Below are 20,916 nucleotides of genomic sequence, written 5' to 3'. Positions count from 1 at the left end.
ATTCTATTTCTGTCTTCTCTGCTAGCCATCATCATGTCTTGCCACTTCCACAGACTTCTAACTTGTCCCCTTCCTGTCTGTTCTATACATAGCTGCCAGAGTGATTTTTTTTTTTTAAAGTAAAAATCAAACCATGTCACTTCCCTGTTTAGATCCACTGGTGTCTTCCCATTGAGCTTAGAATAAAATCAAATCTTCTTTCCAGAGCTTACACATCTGGGTTTAATTTCCATATCTAGAAAATAGGGATAATCATGACTTTACCTAGAATATGAACTCCTGGAAGGCACAGATTTTTCTCTGCTTTGTTCATTGCTATTGTCCCAGTGCCCAGAACAGTGTGTGCACATAATGGGCACTTAATAATTTTTTGTTGAATGAGTAAACACATTCAGATTATATGGGCCTCCAGAAGCCTTTCTTTTTCCCTCTTTCAGAGCAACATATCATAGCTTCGTATTTTCTACTTTATACACAGAAAGTCCAGCAAAGGCTTCTGGTGCAATCTCTCCCCCCCGCGCCTCCTTTTTTTTTCCTGGCCCACAGCAGCGGCTTGCAGGATCTTAGTTCCCCAACCAGGGATTGAACCCGGGCCCTCCTCAGTGAAAGCTCAGAGTCCTAACCACTGGACCACCAGGGAATTCTCTCCCCACCCCTGTTTTATTTTTTAGATCTGAGGATACATTTGGGTCATTAGGAGAGGACAGATAAGTAATAGAACAAGAAACAGAATAGAAATTGGAAGGAACCCTGGGTAGGTTACTGCAAAATAGCAGCAACAGCATTTTAAAAATAAGCATTTTACTATAGAAATCTTGGAATATATGCAGAAATAGTAGAATAGTGTAATGAATCCTCGTCTCTTCATAGCCCAGTTTCAACAGTTATCAACTCATAGCCATTCTTTGAGCATCCAGGATTTAATCTGGAAATTTCCCATGGTAAAGAAATACCTGGTCTGTAGAAATTTGTATTACAGATGTATCTTACCCTGGGCATTGTTACTATTTTGTAAACCAACTGAGAACAGATTAGGTATGATTTTAAGAACTTCAGTTTCTGAAATATCTTTTCTGATTTGCTTTTTGTAGTTGCCTGAAATTTTACTATTAGTGTAACTGTAAATTTGCAAATCATGGATAAGCCTGAGAAGGGAAATACATGAAGCCCATTAACAGTTATTTATATTTTAGTGTAAACTGATTAATTAGGAGCATGCTTGACTGATAAGTAACGAAGCACAAGCTTTGACAGGAGGCATAAGATCACAGGGACCTGGGTGGGGGAGGCCTTATAAGGACTCCAAGCACTGGTCAAGAGGGTGCTGCTCTGCTATTTTCCATCTTTTCCTGGAGGTGGTTCTGGCCTCAAAGCCTATAGAAAGAGTTCTCCTTCCAGTCTGGTGGTGTTCCTGTCATCTGTCGTCTGGGTTCCCTTCTGCTGGCTGCAAAGACCTTGTGTAAGGCTGCTGAGGAGGTGATTCCATTCCAGCTAACTCTGCTGCTTGTTTATTTTTAGGTGTCTTGCAATATATTCAGAACTCTCCCTCCTAGTGACAGCAATGAATTTGATCCAGAAGAAGATGAACCTACCCTTGAGGCATCGTGGCCACATTTACAGGTACTTTGAACTACTATTTGTTATAAAAGAAAGATCCATTAACTCATTAGCTGATTAGCATGGGAATTCCTTGAAGGCCTTATTCACCAAGAAATCAAATTAGAGTACATTACTGGAAAGCTAGAGAATGCTTTTTATGTTTCTTACTGTTGATAATTAGGATGCCAAAAGAATAAAATAATAAGCATTATAATGCTTTAGGGTGGGCCCTCCTGGGTTGCATGCTCAGCCAGCTGTTTTTATTAGAGCTTCTATGTGATCCTTCCTGCTGGAGGCTCAAACAAGAACAGCTATTTTCACATTAATATTAGTTAGATGTGATTAGGTCACAGAGTACGTACCTCATTTTCAGCAGTTAGGTACCCGGGGGACTTTGCATGCCTGTCTTCAAGATAACCACGAATGTGTTTCTTTAGCCTGGAAGGGCAAAATCAAATTGCAATAGCTATTTCACAGTGTTGTAAGGAAGAGCAATAGCTGAGAAAAATCTTGTGCAAAGGCCGATTTTGCACTCTTGCACTGAGAAGGCCATGTTTTCCAGTCATCCTCATGTGCCAGGACAGATTAGGACCCACCCCTGCATCTCCTTTCCCAGCACCAGGCCCATGTATCGTCTTTACTTATCCATACCAGACCTCTTCCATCCTCCTTTCCTGGCTGCCTTCTTTCAAGGCCAGCATTTCTCAAATGAGTAGAACAAGGAAATGTGAGTGTAATGAACCTCAAAGCCATTTTTCCATTCAGTTAGAATGTCCTCAGAGGCTGGGTGACAGCTAGTGAGGAGGGAAGGGATGGTAGAGAAGGAATATGACCTTGTCCATTTTCACCCTAAGGCAGAAGTCACTGCATCTTTGTAGAAGTGTGCTCACAGTTACTAGTTGACTTTCTGAAGGGCAGAAAACTATGCAGCAGGGAGATAAGGCCTAGAGATATTCTAAGGGTTTATTTTTTCCCCCACTTCAGAATTATTGACATAAATTTGCAGCTTTCCCTGTCCTGCTTTGGAAGCTCAAGGTTGCTGCAGATATACATGTAATGCTCTTTCCCCTAGTTATGTGGAGAGCTTTCAGGGGCTGTGTTTTCTCAACTCTTACCTAGGCATGTAATACATATGTATTCCTGCTACCAATGCCAAAATACAGAGTAAATTAGTTAAAACATTGTAGTTGATTTACTATCTTAGATGCTTGATTTTTTTAATAAGGTGCCAGACATACTATCTGTAATCTAAGAAATTTGCAAAACTACTTGTGCTTTTCATGGTGTATCCCAGATTATGACAAAAGATCCAAAAAGAAAACAAAAAATGGAATTACTGTTTTGAATGGATGGACTTTTTGTCATGTCTTATTCTTGATGCTTGGCACCAGTTCACAGAAGTGCAGTATAGTCTGGAGGAAATTTAAAAAACAAAGCAAACAAAAAAGATACTTTTCTCAGAAAAGTCCTGCATCTTGTGGTTGAAAAGACAGGGAAGGAGATGTCTTCAAAGCTTCAACTTGTTGTCTTGTCTACATCCTGAAGAAGAGAGAGTAGACCAGTCTTGCCATTTGCAGGAGCTTTTTGAATACTCTAAATCATGATCGCCATAGATATAAATTTCCCCTAAAGTATGATAAACTTTATCATACTCAATATTTAACTCAGTATTTCAGTTAATCCTTGCTAAGCTTAATGACTCTATAAAATATGGGTCTAAATTAATTTCTAAAGCTTATTAAGCAGAATTCTGCCACCAAAAATCTTGAGCTTACACTGTGTCTTTACTACAGGAACATTAACCATTAGTTCATCTGCAATGCTTATAACCAAAGCAACAGTGAGGAGTGATGCTGAGACCTGTACCCTTAATGGATCTGAAGTCACAAACTGTGTTCCAAAACGGGCTGGTTTCATCTGTGTTGACATCTTGTTTCAGCCTGTAGCCCTCTCTCCCCTTCTTTAGCTCAGGGGGACACATGACATAGGCTGGATCAGGTAAAGAAGCCTGTAAGAGAAAAGAATGAATATATGTATATGTATAACAATCACTTTGCTGTACACCTGAAACTAACATAACATTATAAATCAACTATACTCCAATAAAATTAAAATTAATTAAAAAAAAAAGAAATCTACTCTTAAAATTCACAAATGAACCTTCATTCATAGCAAAGGCCAAGTCAGAAGGCACTATCTTTTGCTTTATGGAAGTATTTGTACTGGCTCCTGACTTGTCTCACGAATTCTGTGTTTTCTTTGTATATTCTGACTCCACAAATCAGTCACCTTTCCATTTTCACTAATAAGTGGTTTTAGTACTGGCAAGAGCCCTCGTTGAATGTTTAAGAAAACTTCTTTTCTGTTCGTGATAGGTCGTTCATGTCGTGGTGACCCATCACTAAATTCAACATTTTACTTTATGATTGATCCAACAATCGATTTTTCCAGACCCAAACAGCACTTTCTTCAGCCTTTTCACTTTTTCTTAACTCCAGCATTAGCAGTGTGCTGCTGATTCTGGCCCACATTTTGCAAGGAAGCACGGTGTTTATTACCAAATCTCTGACAATAGTAGAGAACAACAAAATCACATTATGGTTGTTGGCTAGGCTCCTTGCCTCACTGTCTGCTCCTGCACACTCTGATTTTAATTGTGGCTCGTATAGAATTACTCATTACAACAAATCATGGATCTTTGAGGATATTTAAAAATAAGAAAAAGTATTAAATCTACAAATTTTTAGTTCACATATGTCAAAAGATCTACTGTATGTGTGTCATTTGATCTTTTCTATTATCTGCGTTGGTATCTTTTAAACTGGTATCCCATGGTTACCATGGTTATTTTTTGCGTATTTTTTGAAATTGGGTCTGTTTTTCTAGTAGAATATGATTTTGTAGGACTTCCATTTACAATTAAGGGATTGTTTTTAATGCTTTACACTGGAGACTGAAAAACCAGAATACTAAAGTCTTTTTACTCGTGTTCCTTGAAGAATTCACTTATGTGACCTTGAAAAGTAATTTATCCTCTGCAGTCCCTAGTCTTTCGCTTTAGAAACTCAAGGGAGATTTTTGATTCTGAGGTAAAATCTGTCTCTTAAAGTAGAGAACATTTATGCTTATTAATTAATATGTCTGAAGTGTTTCCATCAAATTTTTAAAACCATAACTGCTTTCAAGGGACCAGAGGGGAGAGGACATTTTGCCAATCCCACTGGAAAGCCCTGCTTGCCCACAAGTCAGGCCTGGAAGATGAGAATCTCTCCACTTTGTAGGAATCAAAAGAGAGATGAAACCCCTGTTTATGGGTTATTTGAACAAGGCTGATGTTCTGTTTGTAAAACCAAGAGTTGAAAGATTAGTTTATTGGAAAAAGAACAATCCTTCTAGGGGGTGTTTGAACTCAGGCATTATTATGACTAGAAGTACAACTTGGCAATGTTCAGATCACTGGGAAAGAAGTTTCTTCTGAATTCAGAGAGAAAAACATAGTTTTATAAAGAAGTAAAATCCTAATGTGAATACCTAATATTAAGTGTTAGAGTCTGAAGTCACAAGGTCACTGTGTGACACATTTAGGTTAGTGGTATCTGTAAACCCTTAGGGGGGACCTGAGACCTAATTGTCAGTGGCCTGCAAGGTCAAAAGTAGTTTTATAATAATACTGTATTATTTGCTCCTTTCACTGTGTTGACATTTGCACTAATATTTGTAAAAGCAGTGGTGGTTGAAATTGCTGTTGTGTTAGCACAAATGAGGCAGTTGTGCCCAACTGGTCTAGTAGTCGTATCCTTCACTGCCATGCACTTACAATTAAAAAAAAAAAAAAAAAGCCAATTTCAATCAAGAATGTCCTTGAAGAAGCAGCAAAAATTATTAATTTTATTAAATCTTGACCTTTGAGTACACATTAAAGATAATATTCTTCATGATGAAATGGGAAGTATGCATAAAGCACATCTGCTGCATACTGCATGTTGTCTTGTGCTAAAACATTTGTGTGATTGTTTGAGCTGCAAGCTAAACTAGCTGTTTTTTCATGAACTGTCGTTTTTACTTGAAAGAATACCTGACAAACTATGGTTGTTCTGACTTGGGTATCTGGTGGATGTTTTCTCTAAAACAAACAAACAATTGTTTTACTACTGATAAAATTAAAGCATTGAAGAAAAATTTAGAATTAGAATTTTGAAAAGCTGTATCTTTCCTTTATCTGTTACCTTGAGCTTTACAGCTCCCCAAAGCTTAAAGCCTTTTTTTTAAAATGAAGTTAGAGATATTAAGGAATGTGACTTTTATTGATACTATGTATGTATGTAATGAAATGTGTCAACATTTGAAAAATCTCCATAACTCAGTGAACCAATATTTTCCAGTTGGCCAATGAATGATGTTAGGCAGTCATGCATGGGTAAAGATCATCCAAAGTGCAAGAGAGATGATTGGAATTTAGTTTAATGGTATGAAAAATTCATTGATACAGTTTCAGATTCTACAACTGCAACTTGTCTTCAAGAAATGACTATCAAGTTCTGGTGTGGTATCAAAGAAAAGTATCCACAATTATGTGAAGAAACTATGAACATACTCTCCCTTTTTCATACTAGTAGATTTGTGTGAAGCTTGATTTTCTTTATATACTTTAACCAAAACAGTATATTACGACAGCTTGAATATGGAGACAGATAAGATTCTGTCTTTTCTTTTTTTTTTTGCGGTAGGCGGGCCTCTCACTCTTGCGGCCTCTCCCGTTGCGGAGCACAGGCTCCAGACGCGCAGGTCAGCGGCCATGGCTCACGGGCCCAGCCGCTCCGCGGCATGTGGGATCCTCCCGGACCGGCGCACGAAACCGTGTCCCCTGCATAGGCAGGCGGACTCTCAACCACTGCGCCCCCAGGGAAGCCCAAGATTCTGTCTTTTCATATGCTGTTAAAGAGATTTACAAAAATAAAAAGATGCTTCTCTTCCTAGTAACTTTTTTGGAAAATAAATTTGTTTTTCACAAAAATGTTAGTTATGTTAACGTGATATATTTTATTGTTCTAAAATAATAAATATATTAAATTTTCTCAATTTTTATTTCTACTTTCATATATATATATCTCATATAAACAGAAAGCTTTTTTGAGTCTTCAATAATTTTTCAGTGTAAAGGAGTGAGACTAAAAAGTTTGAGAATGCTGCTTTAGGCAATAATGACAGTAATGACAGTGGTGATATGTGTTAATCACTGTGCAGAGGGCAATATATCTATAAAAAATCACATTCATCTCAGGGATTATCATCCCCATTATACAGTTGAAGCAAAAGACTTTTAGAGAAATTAACTTGCCTAGGGTCACACAGTTAGTAAGGGGTAGAGCTAGGCTTTCAACCCAGTGTCTACCTGTCTCTTGAAAGTCCTGGTTTTGATATACTGTTGTATACTACACCAGGATTTAATGTATACTTTAACATAGATTTATTTTGCAAAGAGCGTAAACAGTGATCCCCCACGGTTTATTAAAACGGTTATTTGAGGTTGACTCTGCAGATGAGAGTATTCTTACTCTTTGCAGGTGAGAATATCCTGATACACCATCATATATTGCTCAGAGGAGTGTAAATTGCCATAAACTCTCTAAAAGGAAATTGGTAATGAATGTTGAAAATCCTGACGTGTTTGGATATCTTTTGATCTAACAATTCTACTTTTAGAAATATTTCCTCATGAAATAATTGAACACGTGCACACTGATGCATGTTATATAATGTACATTCTGGCATAATTTAATAGAGAAGTAATTTAAAAACTACTTAAGTGTCTAAGCATAGGATATTGGTTAAATTAATTATGAGTATTGGAATTATTCATTATAAATATGTATAATGGACTGCTTGTAGCTTGAGAATGATGGCTTAGATATTGTTGGCATAAATTGTCCACAATATATTGTTTAGATGGTAAAAGTAGTTTTAAAACTATATTATATATATATATATTTATAGTACATTGGTATATTGTAGAAGTATAGAGAAAAATTGGGAGTTTTATACATTAAAGTGTTAACAGTGGTTAACTCTTAATGGTGAGATTATGGGAGATTTTTATTTGCTCTCTTTGGCTGTGTTTCCAGATTTTACATTTAAATAGTTAAAAATCACAACATCAGCTGTGAGCTACAAGAAAGGCTGGCACTGCTAGTTGAATGATATTAAAACCTACTAAACCCCTTGTCAGTTTTAGTATTAGAGCTTTTTAAGGTTTTTGATACTATTCTCAGTGAATTATATTTTGAAATTAACGATAACCTATTTGTTGCAGCTTGTATATGAGTTTTTCATACGATTTTTGGAAAGCCAAGAATTCCAACCCAGCATTGCCAAAAAATACATAGATCAGAAATTTGTATTACAGGTAAGCACATTGTTGTGGTTGCATGTATTCGTTTTTCAGTTGATAACACTTTATCTCATTTTCTCTTGATGTTTGTTAACAAAATCTTACAGTGACAGTTATATCACCCTGTAAACAAATATATACACATAAGTTATTTTTCATTATTGCCCATTAAAAGGAATAGGTACCTCTTTAATTTATTGTGCTGGAAATTAATTACATTTTAAACAACAAGGAATGCTAATGCCTAAATCCCTGCAGTTTTCTTTCTTAAAGTTTAATTATAAAGGAATTTCATTTGTATAACCCTAGTTTGTGTGAATCCTTATGTAAGCTTGAAGACTTTTATTTGCATAAGGGCTTTAAACTATTTCATTCATCTGTTAAAACTGAGTAGGCATGGTCTAGAGCATAGGTAAGCTTTAATAAATAATCAAAGTCAGGGTACTGGTGAGCTTCCACAACTAGGAAGTAGCACAGCTTAACACCTTAAGATTCCCTTGAAGAGATTAACTCTCACCTATCTGTTTGGAACTTTTCAGGATACCTACGTACTTTTCTTGATTTGTCATTTTACGTTTTATAACTGTAAATCATATATTTTTACCCCGGAATTGGGTACTTTCATGGCCCTGAATATTTAGGTAGTATCTCCTTGCTCTTGTTAACATTCATCTATAAAAAATTCATTCTTGAGCCAACTGATGTATGGATTGTTGTAACTCCTTTCTAAGTGATTAATGAGATGCCTTATGTGGAAAAGAATAAATATCTCCTAGTGAGCCAATATGCAAAACTTCAAATTTAAAGCATTACTTTGGAGAAAACTGATCTCCTATGCCTTACTTGGATAAAGGTTGATAACTTCAGTGATGACCTCATTCCTTAAATTAATACATTTAGAATTCTGGACATACTAGGTTGAGAAGCCTTGGAAAAGTGCGATTTGATATATAGCCAGAGAGGTAGTAAATAGGTAGATTCATGGATCACTGGGAAATAGATGGATCCAGACCCTTATCCCAAGTAGGTAAAATGCATTTCAGGCAAAACAAAAGCAAGACATAACAGGTCTGTGTTTGTATTGGAAAGTCCTTAAATTTCTGTAGCACTGTATAGTTGTCAGACCACCTTTACATGCATTATTTAATTTGATTTATACAGCGATCTAGAGGAGACATGGCTAAGTTTTGTGCCCATTTTATAGATGAATAAATCTGATGTCTAGAAAAGTTATCCAGGTTTCCCCAGCACATTTCCTATTCTGGTTTTCTGTCCATTAAACCATGATGCCTCCTTGTGATTCCTTTTACCATAACTTGGAATGACTTCAACGCAGGAGTAGCCCCCGTCTCTCAACACTGATGAAAAACAAGGTTCTCTTACATTTATTGTAAATTAAAGTGCCCGAGAGGATCGGATAATGATTCAACAGTAGACACTGTGTTTAGTTGACATGGAAACAGTAAATCCTGCAAAGGGCCCAGTCAGTGTGCTCTCCGTGGTTGATGGGTACTGATAAAGCTCCTAAAATTAAAACAACAGAGAAACCCATACTTGGAAGGGACATTTTGGGTTGTCTCTTCTAGTTCTTTACACCGTGAATCAGTTTTCTTTGAGACCCTGATGAGGGGTGACCTCTCCTTGCCCTTTTTCAGTGAGAAAGGGCCACATACTCAGGTAGATTGTTCCATTTTTGTTAGAAAGTTATTTTTTATGTTGAATCTCCTTATACCTGATACCTTTTGGCCTTATTTCTTCAGAAGAGTTCCTTAGTATATCACCAGCCCAGGCATAACCTTTCAGGTCTTAGAACACAGCTTTTATATTTACCTCTTGCCTCTTTTTCTCTAAAACAGCAGTTACAACTCAAATGCCTATAGGCTCACTTATAATAGTCTGGTGGCCAGATGTCAGACAATAGGAGGCAGACCAGCTCCTACTGAAGGGAGCTTTGACTATACCTCTTTTTTCAGTATTGCCAGACTTTTTTTTTTTTTTTTCCAAGAGAAATTTTTTTCTCCCAAATTCAGTTTTTTTGTGAAATTTTCTGATAGTTTTAAAATCCTGTTCAGAATGAATTAAAACCATCTGCCTTCTGGATCTAGCCTACCAGCTGTCAGTGTGTGTTCTCTGCTCTAGACTGAGTCCTTAGTTCTGTCAACCCTGTCTCATTTGTCAGTTTTTGGTCTTCAACATGTGTCCATTTGTCTTCAAGGATGACATCTATGTCTGAACACAGTGCCCTGAGCCTGGTCAATCCAATGCAGCTTAGAGTTGGGGGTCTCCATTCCCTTGTCTGGATGCTAGGCTTCTTAAAGGGGAAGTCTCATTAGCTCTTCTTGCTGTTCCATGACACTGCTAATTTAGGTTAATAAGCTTGTGGTCTTAACTGACTTCTAATTTAGTTTTACACATGTTGTCATAAACCCGTTTTCGTTTTCCCTTGTTCATTTTACAGTTTGCTTTTTTATCTAGGTGTAGGATCTGACATGTATTCCTATGGAATATCTTATCTCCTCAGCCTTCTGAAGTCTTTCTGGATCTTGATTCTGTCATCCACCTTATTCACTGTGCCTTCCAATCACGTCTGTGATTACTAGCAATTGGTCTCATTGAAGCCATTGATTAAAATTGTTAAACTAGCCAGGACTCAGGATAGAGGCCTGTGGCATGCCTTTAGCAACTTCCCTTTATTTTAGCACAGATTCACTAATAACAGTGTTTGGATTCCCTCCCTGAGCTGGTTAGAAATTTACCCTAGGTTGGGGGCTTCCCTGGTGGCACTGTGGTTAAGAATCCGCCTGCCAATGCAGGGGACACGGGTTCGAGCCCTGGTCCAGGAGGATCTCACATGCTACGGAGCAACTAAGCCCATGCACCACAACTACTGAGCCTGCACTCTGGAGCCCACGAGCCACAACTGCTGAGCCCACGTGCCACAACTACTGAAGCCCGCGCACCTAGAGCCTGTGCTCTGCAACAAGAGAAGCCACCGCAATGAGAAGCCCGTGCAGCACAATGAAGAGTAGCCCCCCCCCGCCCCCGCTCACAGCAACTAGAGAAAGCCTGTGCACAGCAACGAAGACCCAACACAGCCAAAAATAAAATAAATAAATAAATATTTTTTTTAAAAAAAGTATCTTTAAAAAAAAAAAGAAAAAGAAATTTACCCTAGGATGTCCTCATCTTCGCATTTAAGATTTTTGTTTATAAGGAGAGTGTAGAGACTTCATCAGATGTGATGGTAGAAGCCAGGACTTCATGTTTACAGCATTCCCCTCCTCCATGGGCCTTGGAACATTATCATAAAAGGAATGCCAGAATTCCCTGGCTCTCCAGTGGTTAGGACTCTGCACTGTCACTGCCAAGGGCCTGGGTTCGATCCCTGGTCAGAGAACTAAGATCCCTCAAGCTGCGGGCACAGCCGAAAAGAATAATAATAATAAATAAAAAGAAAAAGAAATAAAAAGGAACGCCATTCGTCTGCCACGGGGCATTAGTGAACTTCTGGGGGCTCCTATTGGTTTACTGGTAATGTTGCCCTAAGTACTTGCAAATCATGGCATTGGTCATCTGTCCCCAAGTTTTGTGAGAGACAAGTAATAAAGTATAAATAGTGACGCTCATCTACTTATGCTTTATATTTTCAGTCCCTGCCTCTTTTTTTCAACTTTTTTGCCTTCTTTATCTTCCCTCTGCTGGATCTGTTGATGAACTCAGCCTTTAGACCAGGGCTCACCTCAGTGCCTGCATCAGTTATGAAAGGGTCAGGCAGGGTATTGGAGGAATTAACGTCACCACTGAGTGGTACTTGAATGTAATCACGTGAGTAACCAGTGTACTAATTTTCATGATGGGGATAAGCTCTGGTTGCCTATCAGCTGCCATCTTCCAAATTACCCTGTTCATTCATGTTCGTAACCTGTAAAGTTGGCCTCTTATTCCTTTTCCTTCCCTAAGTTTGCCCCAACACCTTCTAGGAGTGGGGACTCAATCCCCTGCCTGCTTCTCCTAAGCTTCCTTCCTCAAGAGTTTTGGTCCCGACTTGAGACCTGATGGCAATGGGTGAGCCTTTTGGAGCTTGAGCATTACTGCTGAGATTCTATCCTGTTATCCCCCATCCCACCCTACCGTCCTCTTCCTCTGACCACCATGCCTTAACTGTCCTTGAGCTGGCAGGTCCTTCGTATGTCTGTACCGTCTAGTCAGCTCATTCATTTTGCATACCCTCAGTTTTCCCTCTTTTTTCTCTACCGCATGGACTCCCAAGGTGCTACCTGGTCCTAGCCTGGTTTTCTTGTGCCATGGGAACCCTCATACTTTTCCCTATTGCAAATCAGGATGACATTCACCTTATTCCTTTTCTTTGAGCAGATATCTTATCCTCTGTGGATTCTCAAAGATCTCAAAAAGAGTTTTCAACTCAGAACTCTTTTATTTAGTAAGACATAATTTATTCTAGCCACAAGATTTACACTTACTTTCTGTAGCAGCTAGCTGTATTCTTTACAGTCTGTTCTGACTCTGATTCCTGCATCCCCAAAAGCAAAATAAGAATTGGGCTATTTTGGGCTTCCCTGGTGGTGCAGTGGTTGAGAGTCTGCCTGCCGATGCAGGGGACACGGGTTCGTGCCCCGGTCCAGGAAGATCCCACGTGCCGCGGAGCGGCTGGGCCCGTGAGCCATGGCCGCTGAGCCTGCGCGTCCGGAGCCTGTGCTCCGCAACAGGAGAGGCCACAACTGTGAGAGGCCCGTGTATCCAAAAAAAAAAAAAGAATTGGGCTATTTTAACAGGATGTAGTGAAGAGAAACTTAGAAGGCTCTGGATTGGAATCCTTACTCCCTTATGTACTCTAAGTATATTTTAGGAGCTAAGAATATGAGCTGTGGGATAAGAAGAAACTGCATTCAAACCCTGGCTTTTCTGCTTACTTGCAATGTGACTTTCAGCAAGTTAATACACTTGCTACCAAGCACGAGTTTCCTCATTCATGACATGGGGATAACAGAATAAGTGAGATACTGTTCAGTAAAATAAGATATACCCCCAAACTGACAACTGTTAAATCTTCTTAATTGAATTGGCACTATGGATACAAACACAGGCTCCCTACCTTCAGTCTTAAACAGGTACTGAAAACTTGGGCAGATAATTGACTATTCTGAGCCTCAGTGTTTTCTTCTATAAAATGACAATAACAGTCGTCTTTCTTACAAGTTACAAAAAAATAGGCTGTTATGATCATAAAATAATATGACTTGTATAAATGTCTGCTGGTAGCATATATGGGGCCTAATAGTTGCTCATTAAATAACAATTCCTCTTTTCACATCCTTATATTATATTACCTGTCCACATTGGTAGGATGTCTTATTTTTCTTGATTCCAATATTAGTTTTAAAACTTCCACCTTTTGAAACAAAATTTTAAAATTTATGTGAAACTTACAATAAAAATTTTGCAAAGAAGGCTTGAATAAATGCAGAAATGTAACGTAATCCTAGGTGGGAAGACTTGCCATCATAAAAATGCCCATAGACTCTCCAAATTAATCTGTACATTTAGTGCAATTCTAATTAAAATTTCAGAAGTTTTTCTATTTGAAAATTTCAGAGTTCATGAAATAAAACAGTTTTTGAAAAAGAAAACTAGTGATACTTTATTAGACATTAAAACATACTGTAAAGGTACATTAATTAAAACAGCATGGTATGGGTACAGGAGACTGGAACATAGTAGAGGCTTGGGTGGAAAAGACCCTTTTTAGTATGCTATAAAACTCATAAAAATATATGAATAAATAGATAAGATAGATACCTGCCTACATACATATATATTAAATTGGTATAATGCTCTGAAGAGGAGATCTGATAGAATTCTATTGACTTAGATTGTGACTGAGCAATTCCATGAGAAGTAGATGTGTATACCAAGCAATATGTACAAGGATATTGAATGTATCATTGTTAATGATTATTAGAAAATTGGAAACAATTTAAAAGGTCTTCAGTAGGGGTTGGTTGAATAAACTGTGGACATTCATTTAAGGAAATATTCATTAGTCTATAAAGAGAATGAGATAGAGCTACACATGATCTGTTTTTAAGTGAAGCATGCACATTATGGGACAGTATGATATTTTGAACCTGAGTCTGTTATTTTAGGGAAAAGGAATGTTTGTCTCTGCACTAAAAATTTTGGAAGGAGATACACCACGTTTTTATTAATTGTCTGGTGGGGTGTAAGATTATGTGTGATGATCTTTACTTTCTAATTTCTAGTTTTTGCATTTAAATAGTGAACATGTATGTTATAATCAATAAGAATAGTCAAAATATTTCAATTACAGCTACATTCTCATTTTGTTGCCTTGCATTTTTGTAAAACTCAGCTGATTCTGTTCATTAATCTTCCCAAGACTATGTTTTATAAGACTATGCCATTCTTTTATACTTAACATTTTTTTGTATTTCCTTCCTTTTATCATTTGTGCATGTCCTTTTAAGGTCTGAAGCTCAGTGGCAAGCTTCCTGTGTTGCCTCAAGGGCCTCTTTCAATACCTCTCCTTTTAATTCCTCAGCAGGAAGCAATATAGATTAGTGGTTAAGTGTATAGACTGGTTTGGATTCAGACTCTACCATTTTTTAGTGCACGACCTTGGGCAAGTTATATAACTGCTGTATGACTCAGTTTCCTCATCTGGAAAGTAGATGCAAAATATCCATTATATGATAGTAATTATGTTGTAAGGTTCTTGTGCAGATTTAATAAGTGTATATGTATGTAAGCACTAAGAACAATTCCTGATAATAGTAACTGTTCAGTAAATGTTACACTGCTGCTGTCACTACTATCTTTATTAGGATCAGTTCTTGTTTTTAAGACTTTCTTTACCATTATTTTCTAGAACAGCCTCAATCCAGGAAGTTACATGATGTTAGTCTGTCATGTCTTACCTAGCATGTTATCCATTTTTTGAAATCTAACTTTTACCATTCTAAAAAATCAAAAAACCCTTTGGACTCTGCTTATATGGTTCTTCGTGGGCTGTTGGGATTTTTAAAGATGTTAAATATGGTCTCTTGTCCTTGAATTCTCATCAGTTCCACTTCACCAACTGACTTCTGCCAATCAGTGTTAGAAGTAAATGTTTAATTAGTGCCAGGAGCATGTACTTTTTAGTGTGTAAGAACCAGGGAAAGCGCATTCAAATCTTTACAGAGGCCAGACAAGTGATACATAATGAAGTAGTCTGGATGTAACAGAAAGGAGTTGATGGAAACAGTGGTGACCTAGAGAGCTCGGACCCTGCTGCCAATCTGTTCCTGTTAACTGTTGGCTGATTGCTAAGTGGGCCAAGTGTTGCTAGATTCTTCTGATTTTTTAAGAGAACCTGGAAACCTAGATTTTTGTATGGGCCAGTCAAAATCGTCAGTGACTTGTACCTTTGAAGGGTTTGCTCTTCTTTACTTCAGAATGGACTACTTTGTTTAAATTTCGTAGTAATTTTTGTTAAATCTAGATTTACATAACCTTTAGCATTTCTTATGTACTTAATCTAAGTCTTTACATAAGGAAGCTGTCAGAGACTTATCAAAGCTAGTCGATTGATTAAATAGTGCCCTTGTGTCCATGGTAATGTTGTTGATTTTAGACTTGGGTAACTTAGCTATAAGTGTGTTGGCTTGCCTAGGCTTTGGAAACAACCCTGTCTATTCCCAGTAAAGATAATTTTCATCTGCATTAGGGTGGTTGGGAAAATGGTTTCTTTATGACACTGCCCTCCCCCAAGACCAAAAATGAATTGCCAAACCTTGAATTATGTCACTGGGTGAATTGTCGTGGTAAGAGTTTAGTAGCATATCTCTAAAGACTGCGTTCAACCACTCTGCAAGTCTGAAAAGTAGTCAGTGGTTGCTAAGAGATGTACTATTCAAGTATCTCCATAAACATATGTACTGCTGGAGATGGCTCCTTAGTAATTTGTACTTCACATTTGTGGTTATATTTAGCTGAAAGGTACTGTAATTATCATGCAAATTATGCAAATCATCCAGCCTGTCCTTAAAAGTGACCTTTTGTTATTGTGTTTTAAAAACCGAAGACAAATTGGACATGATACAAAACCAACCCATGAAAAAATGTTAGGTTCTTAACTGAAATAAAATTCACGAGACCTTGAATCTCAGCTCTAAAACAAAGAACTATTTTCCAAACAAGTTCCTTGAATATGTCAAAATGCTTACATTTCTCTCTCAGAGTCTATAGCAAATAAAACTTTAGAGAGTTTATTTCTACCAGGAATTTTATCAGATAGACATAACCAGTTAACAATAAATTGCCCCATCCCATCCTGTCCAACCTATAACTCAAAAACCTTAAAAAAAGGGCTGTACTGCTCTGACTTCTGCATCCAGAGCCAGCTTGGTAGGCAAGCAACTCATGCAGGGGCAGCGGGCCCTGTGCTTAGAAGGACCTTTTCCATGGTTTAACGCTTTGCTGTTGCTGTCTTGAAATTCTTAGTACTTTTTGAACAAGGAGCAGTACGTTTTCATTTTGTGCTGGGCCCACAAATTATGTAGCTAGTCCCTGCCTGTATCCCACTAAGTGCATTATTATGTACCATAGCAACTCTTTCTTGAAATGCTGACCGAATTAAAAATTTAAATCGCAGGGTTTTCTTGAATCAGTTGGAATAAGTGCTTGAGGGAGAATAGAATGGACTTTTCTACTTTGTAGGAAAAATGCTGAAATTAGGAGAGAAATAAAAGCCTGTGACTTGGCAGAGTTGTTCATGTTTGTATGACTGACACCTTTGAAATGTTTATACTGAGTTATAAGGGGTCCTGAAGTCAGAACTGCTGGAAGCTTATAATGTGCAACCTTTTGATTCCTTGTCCACGCTGTGCTCGCTCAGTGGTTGCCCATAGGTCAGTTCATTTCATATGTTGGTCCCCTTGAGTTGTTATGATTCATGGGAGTCAGGCTGCCGCTGGCTCTTCTTTCTTGGTTCTGGGCTGTTTTCTCCAGGTGCTTTATTACTTGATCGAGGTGAAGGTATTAGGAAGATAATTTTTTTTTCACCTAGCAGAGTACCTTAAGTGAAAAACAAAGCCAGACATGTAGAGATCTGATTTTAGTTTGGTTTAAAACATCGAGAATACTAATTTCATTGATTATTTACTCTTTTTTTTACATGAAATAGCCCTGGGCAGTTGCTTCTTTATGTAGAAGAGGGTAATGGGCTTTTTGTTTCAAGTCTTTTGTTCATATGGTTTATAAAGAAAAATAGCAAGCCCTGCCTGATCCTTCCCCAACCCACAGTCTCATTCCCTATAGGTAACCACATTCAAGTCTTCTAGCTGTTTCCTCATATGTATCTCCATACTTCTAAAGAGCACTCTTACTGCCGTTTGTTGATTTTTTTCATCTGTTCCTACTATAAGCCACTACATGTCTCCCTCTATGTCTTTCCAATGCAGTTATGTCACAAAGTTTAATTCAATCAAATTGTAGTATTTGCATTAGTATGACTGTGTATATGTTGTTCAGAGCCAAGGCACACATTATGCTATAATTACATTTCTTTTCCTGTAGGGCTTTTTTTTTTTTAACCCCTAGAATTAGTAGATGCCTTATTTTTCACTTGCTTGCTTTCTTATGTAGTCGTCATTAGTTCATCCCTTAGTTCTCTGAGAGCACCATGCAACTCTTCCCAGTCTGGCCCACGCTGATAACTAGTCTTTTTTTTTTTTTTTTCTCTCTTGGAGGCCTTTTTTCTGGAGCTCCAGTCATCCTGCTCTAGTTGGCACTGGCTGCTTTCTCTAGGCTGTATCTGCAGTGGCCATCCTGGGACTTAGCTTTTCTGGACTATGTCTTTATTTCCTTGGTTTCCTCTCTTTCATTTTGGTGGGATACATACTCTAAATGCTTCCTAAGAAAGCATGAATGGGATGTAAATTTTTTGAGCCCTGCTTCTCTGAAAATGGCTTTATTCTACCCACATACTTGGTTGATGTTTTGGCTAGGTTTGGATTTCTAGGTTGGAGCCCATCCTCCCTCAGCGGTTTTAAGGAATTGCTCTATTGTCTTCTAGCTTTCAGTGTTGGTGTTGAGAAGGCCTGTGCCAGCTGAATTCCTTATCCTTTATAGTGACCTGTTTTCTCTGTAAGCTTTTGTGATCTACTCTTTGTCCACAATGTCCGGAAACTTCAAAGTGTTGTGCTTTGTTCATTTATTGTGCAGAGGACATAATGGCCCTCATCTGTATTGAAACTCATGTACTCATGTCCTTTTTTCCTAGAAAATTACATTGAATTATTTCTCAGATAATTTCCTTCTCTTTATTTTCTCTGTTTCTCTGTCTCTGTACCCATTTAAAATGTCTGTTAGTCATGTGTTGGACCTCTTGGATTGATCCTTTAGTTTTCTTATCTTCTTTCTTCTGTTACAATCTTCATCGTTCGGTTATACTTTCAGCATAGATTTGCTCATTTTAATGCGCCAGTCCTTCTGAAACTTTTATTTCTGTTACATCTTGAATTTCCAAAAGCTCTGTTTTATTTTCTGAATATTCATCTGTAATAGCATTCTGATTTTGTTTCAAGTATCTAGTAGATTTGTTTATTTCTGGGGATGTTATAGGTTCATTTTTTGCAGTTTTTTTCTGCTCCTTGCAGTATGGCTATTTCCTCTGAGTTCTTTATGATGGTTTGTTTTGGTCTCTATCTTTTATGTTAGAGTGTTTGGTGATCTTTGACAATATTCATTCTCTATCTTTTATGTTAGAGTGTTTGGTGATCTTTGACAATATTCATAGTTATACATTAGTCCAAAAAAAGCCTCCTAGAGGGCTTCCCTGGTGGTGCAGTGGTTGAGAGTCCGCCTGCCTATGCAGGGGACACAGGTTCGTGCCCCGGTCCGGGAAGATCCCACGTACCGTGGAGCGGCTGGGCCCGTGAGCCATGGCCGCTAAGCCTGCGCGTCCGGAGCCTGTGCTCCGCAACGGGAGAGGCCACAACAGTGAGAGGCCCGCATACCACAAAAAAAAAAAGCCTCCTAGAACCTGTGTCTGTGAGTGTGAGTGTGTGTGTGTGTGTTGTGTGTGTGTGTTGTGTGTGTGTGTGTACGCACGCGTAAGTGGGAGACACTTGGCACATTAGGCAGAGGCCTTGCCATTTCATTGAGAAACCTTCAAATATTAGTATATCTGCAGGTGTTTTCCTCTTGAGGCTGTCAATTTCCCCAAAAGGGGACTGTCTAATCTCCTGCCTCAGTCAGAATTGAGAGCTTAGTCAGGGAAGGGCCTGGCAAAGGTCATGTTCTTCAGCATGCAGAATTTTATTAAATCCCATTATTTTCAATAACTGTTTTACTTTAGCTATATCTGATATCCCCAAGACTAGAGACTTACTCATTTATTCCCTCCAGACCTTGATTTTCAATCTTCAGTACACTGCATGGGACAGAGGATCTGGGAGGTCTTGTTACTCTTTCTCCAGGCTTTCAATCAGTTCTGCTGTTTCTAGCTTCTCACACCCTTGACATCAAATATATCTGGTGCCTTCAATTCTTATGCCTTTTAAGGGTTCCCTGGTGTGAATTGGCTTGCTTCTTGTTGGCGTCCCTCCCTGCTGGCAGAATGGAAAAACATTTAGCAGAGTGGAGAAAGAGGAAACCTAAGATAGTTACCCCTTGCCATCTACTTTCCATCTTTGAGAGATGTGCAAATTTGTCTAATCTGCTCTCCAATCCTTTCTGCCCCATGGATTTCTTCCATTTTTATTCTTTTTTCTCTCACTTCAGGGAGTGTTCAAGAGGAGAGAGTTTCAATCTCCCAAGTCTAACTGAAAGACCCTAACTACCTTTTTCATTTTGCCCTTTTAATTTCACTGTAGATTTATTATGAGGTTCAGGGGAGGTTCTTTGGCTAAATCACTAGGCAGTTCATCTCTGTCTGTTAGTTTCAGGAAGGCTGATTTTGTAAACTAGGAGACAGCATGTTGACAGGTCTGTCTTTGCTCTGTAATCACCCTGGAAACTCTAGCTTCGCTTCTTTGACAACAAGTTGCCTGTTACATTGTAGGGAGCATAGTCTACCTAGGCATTTACAAATACTGGATTATGTTTTTCATTGCTTTTTTTTTTTTGTGGGGAGTGTTTGAAGTGTATATATAACTAAGCACACAAATATTACTTTGTTTTGGAAATTAGAGCTCATCCCACTCTCTCCTCTGTTTGGGCCTGTGCACTGTTCTACCTTTTCTTTTGTCTCATAACATCGTGAAATCAAGAGTGTGTTCTGTAGAGCAGCAGAAAATTAGTTTATATACTGCAATTCATCTTTCTCAAAGAACATAGAATATATAATATTTGTGGCTTTAAAACTCACTCAGGTTAGGTGCCTGGTAATACATTTTCTTTGAGGACCTAATGGAAACATTAGTTAAATAATTTTTGTTTAATTATTATGTGTTCATTAAACTCTTAAAGATTAACAGTACAGGGCTTCCCTGGTGGCGCAGTGGTTGAGAGTCCGCCTGCCGATGCAGGGGACACGGGTTCGTGCCCCGGTCCGGGAGGATCCCACATGCCGCGGAGCGGCTGGGCCCGTGAGCCATGGCCGCTGAGCCTGCGCGTCCGGAGCCTGTGCTCAATGGGAGAGGCCACAACAGTGAGAGGCCCGCATACCGCAAAAAAAAGATTAACAGTACATAAGCATGGTTGATTCAAGTTTTGCTAAAAGTACACCCCCTCAAACCTTTTCCTACGTTAGTTGCAAATTACTCATTAAGCCCTTTTACAACACTTGAAAATAGAAACCAACTAAAAAAATAGAACTCAAAGGATAATTATTTCTATTAACAAGGAATGGAATGAGTAGGTTAGCAATCTTCTGTCATTTTATGCAGGCATTAGGTAAGAGATAC

The 20,916-nt window shown here is 38.4% G+C and overlaps 1 protein-coding gene across 4 annotated transcripts in view; it reads left to right on the top strand.

The window, feature by feature from the left end:
* Window positions 1–20,916, top strand: part of PPP2R5E (protein phosphatase 2 regulatory subunit B'epsilon) — a 153,049-nt gene that overhangs the window by 108,299 nt on the left and 23,834 nt on the right. For 3 of the 4 annotated variants that reach the window (XM_089907791.1, XM_089907792.1, XM_022570419.3), the window contains exons 4-5: window positions 1,519–1,620; window positions 7,910–8,002. In XM_089907791.1, coding sequence (XP_089763917.1) covers window positions 1,519–1,620; window positions 7,910–8,002 — 195 coding nt within the window. The remainder of the gene's footprint in view (window positions 1–1,518; window positions 1,621–7,909; window positions 8,003–20,916) is intronic. The other variant, XM_089907793.1, reaches the window with a different exon arrangement.

The sequence above is a fragment of the Delphinapterus leucas genome, chromosome 2, assembly GCF_059928025.1.
Source record: "Delphinapterus leucas isolate spDelLeu-1000000601 "Yukka" chromosome 2, BTC_Dleu_Yukka2, whole genome shotgun sequence".
Classification (NCBI taxonomy): Eukaryota; Metazoa; Chordata; class Mammalia; order Artiodactyla; family Monodontidae; genus Delphinapterus; species Delphinapterus leucas.
This window is presented reverse-complemented; position numbering and strand designations above follow the sequence as displayed.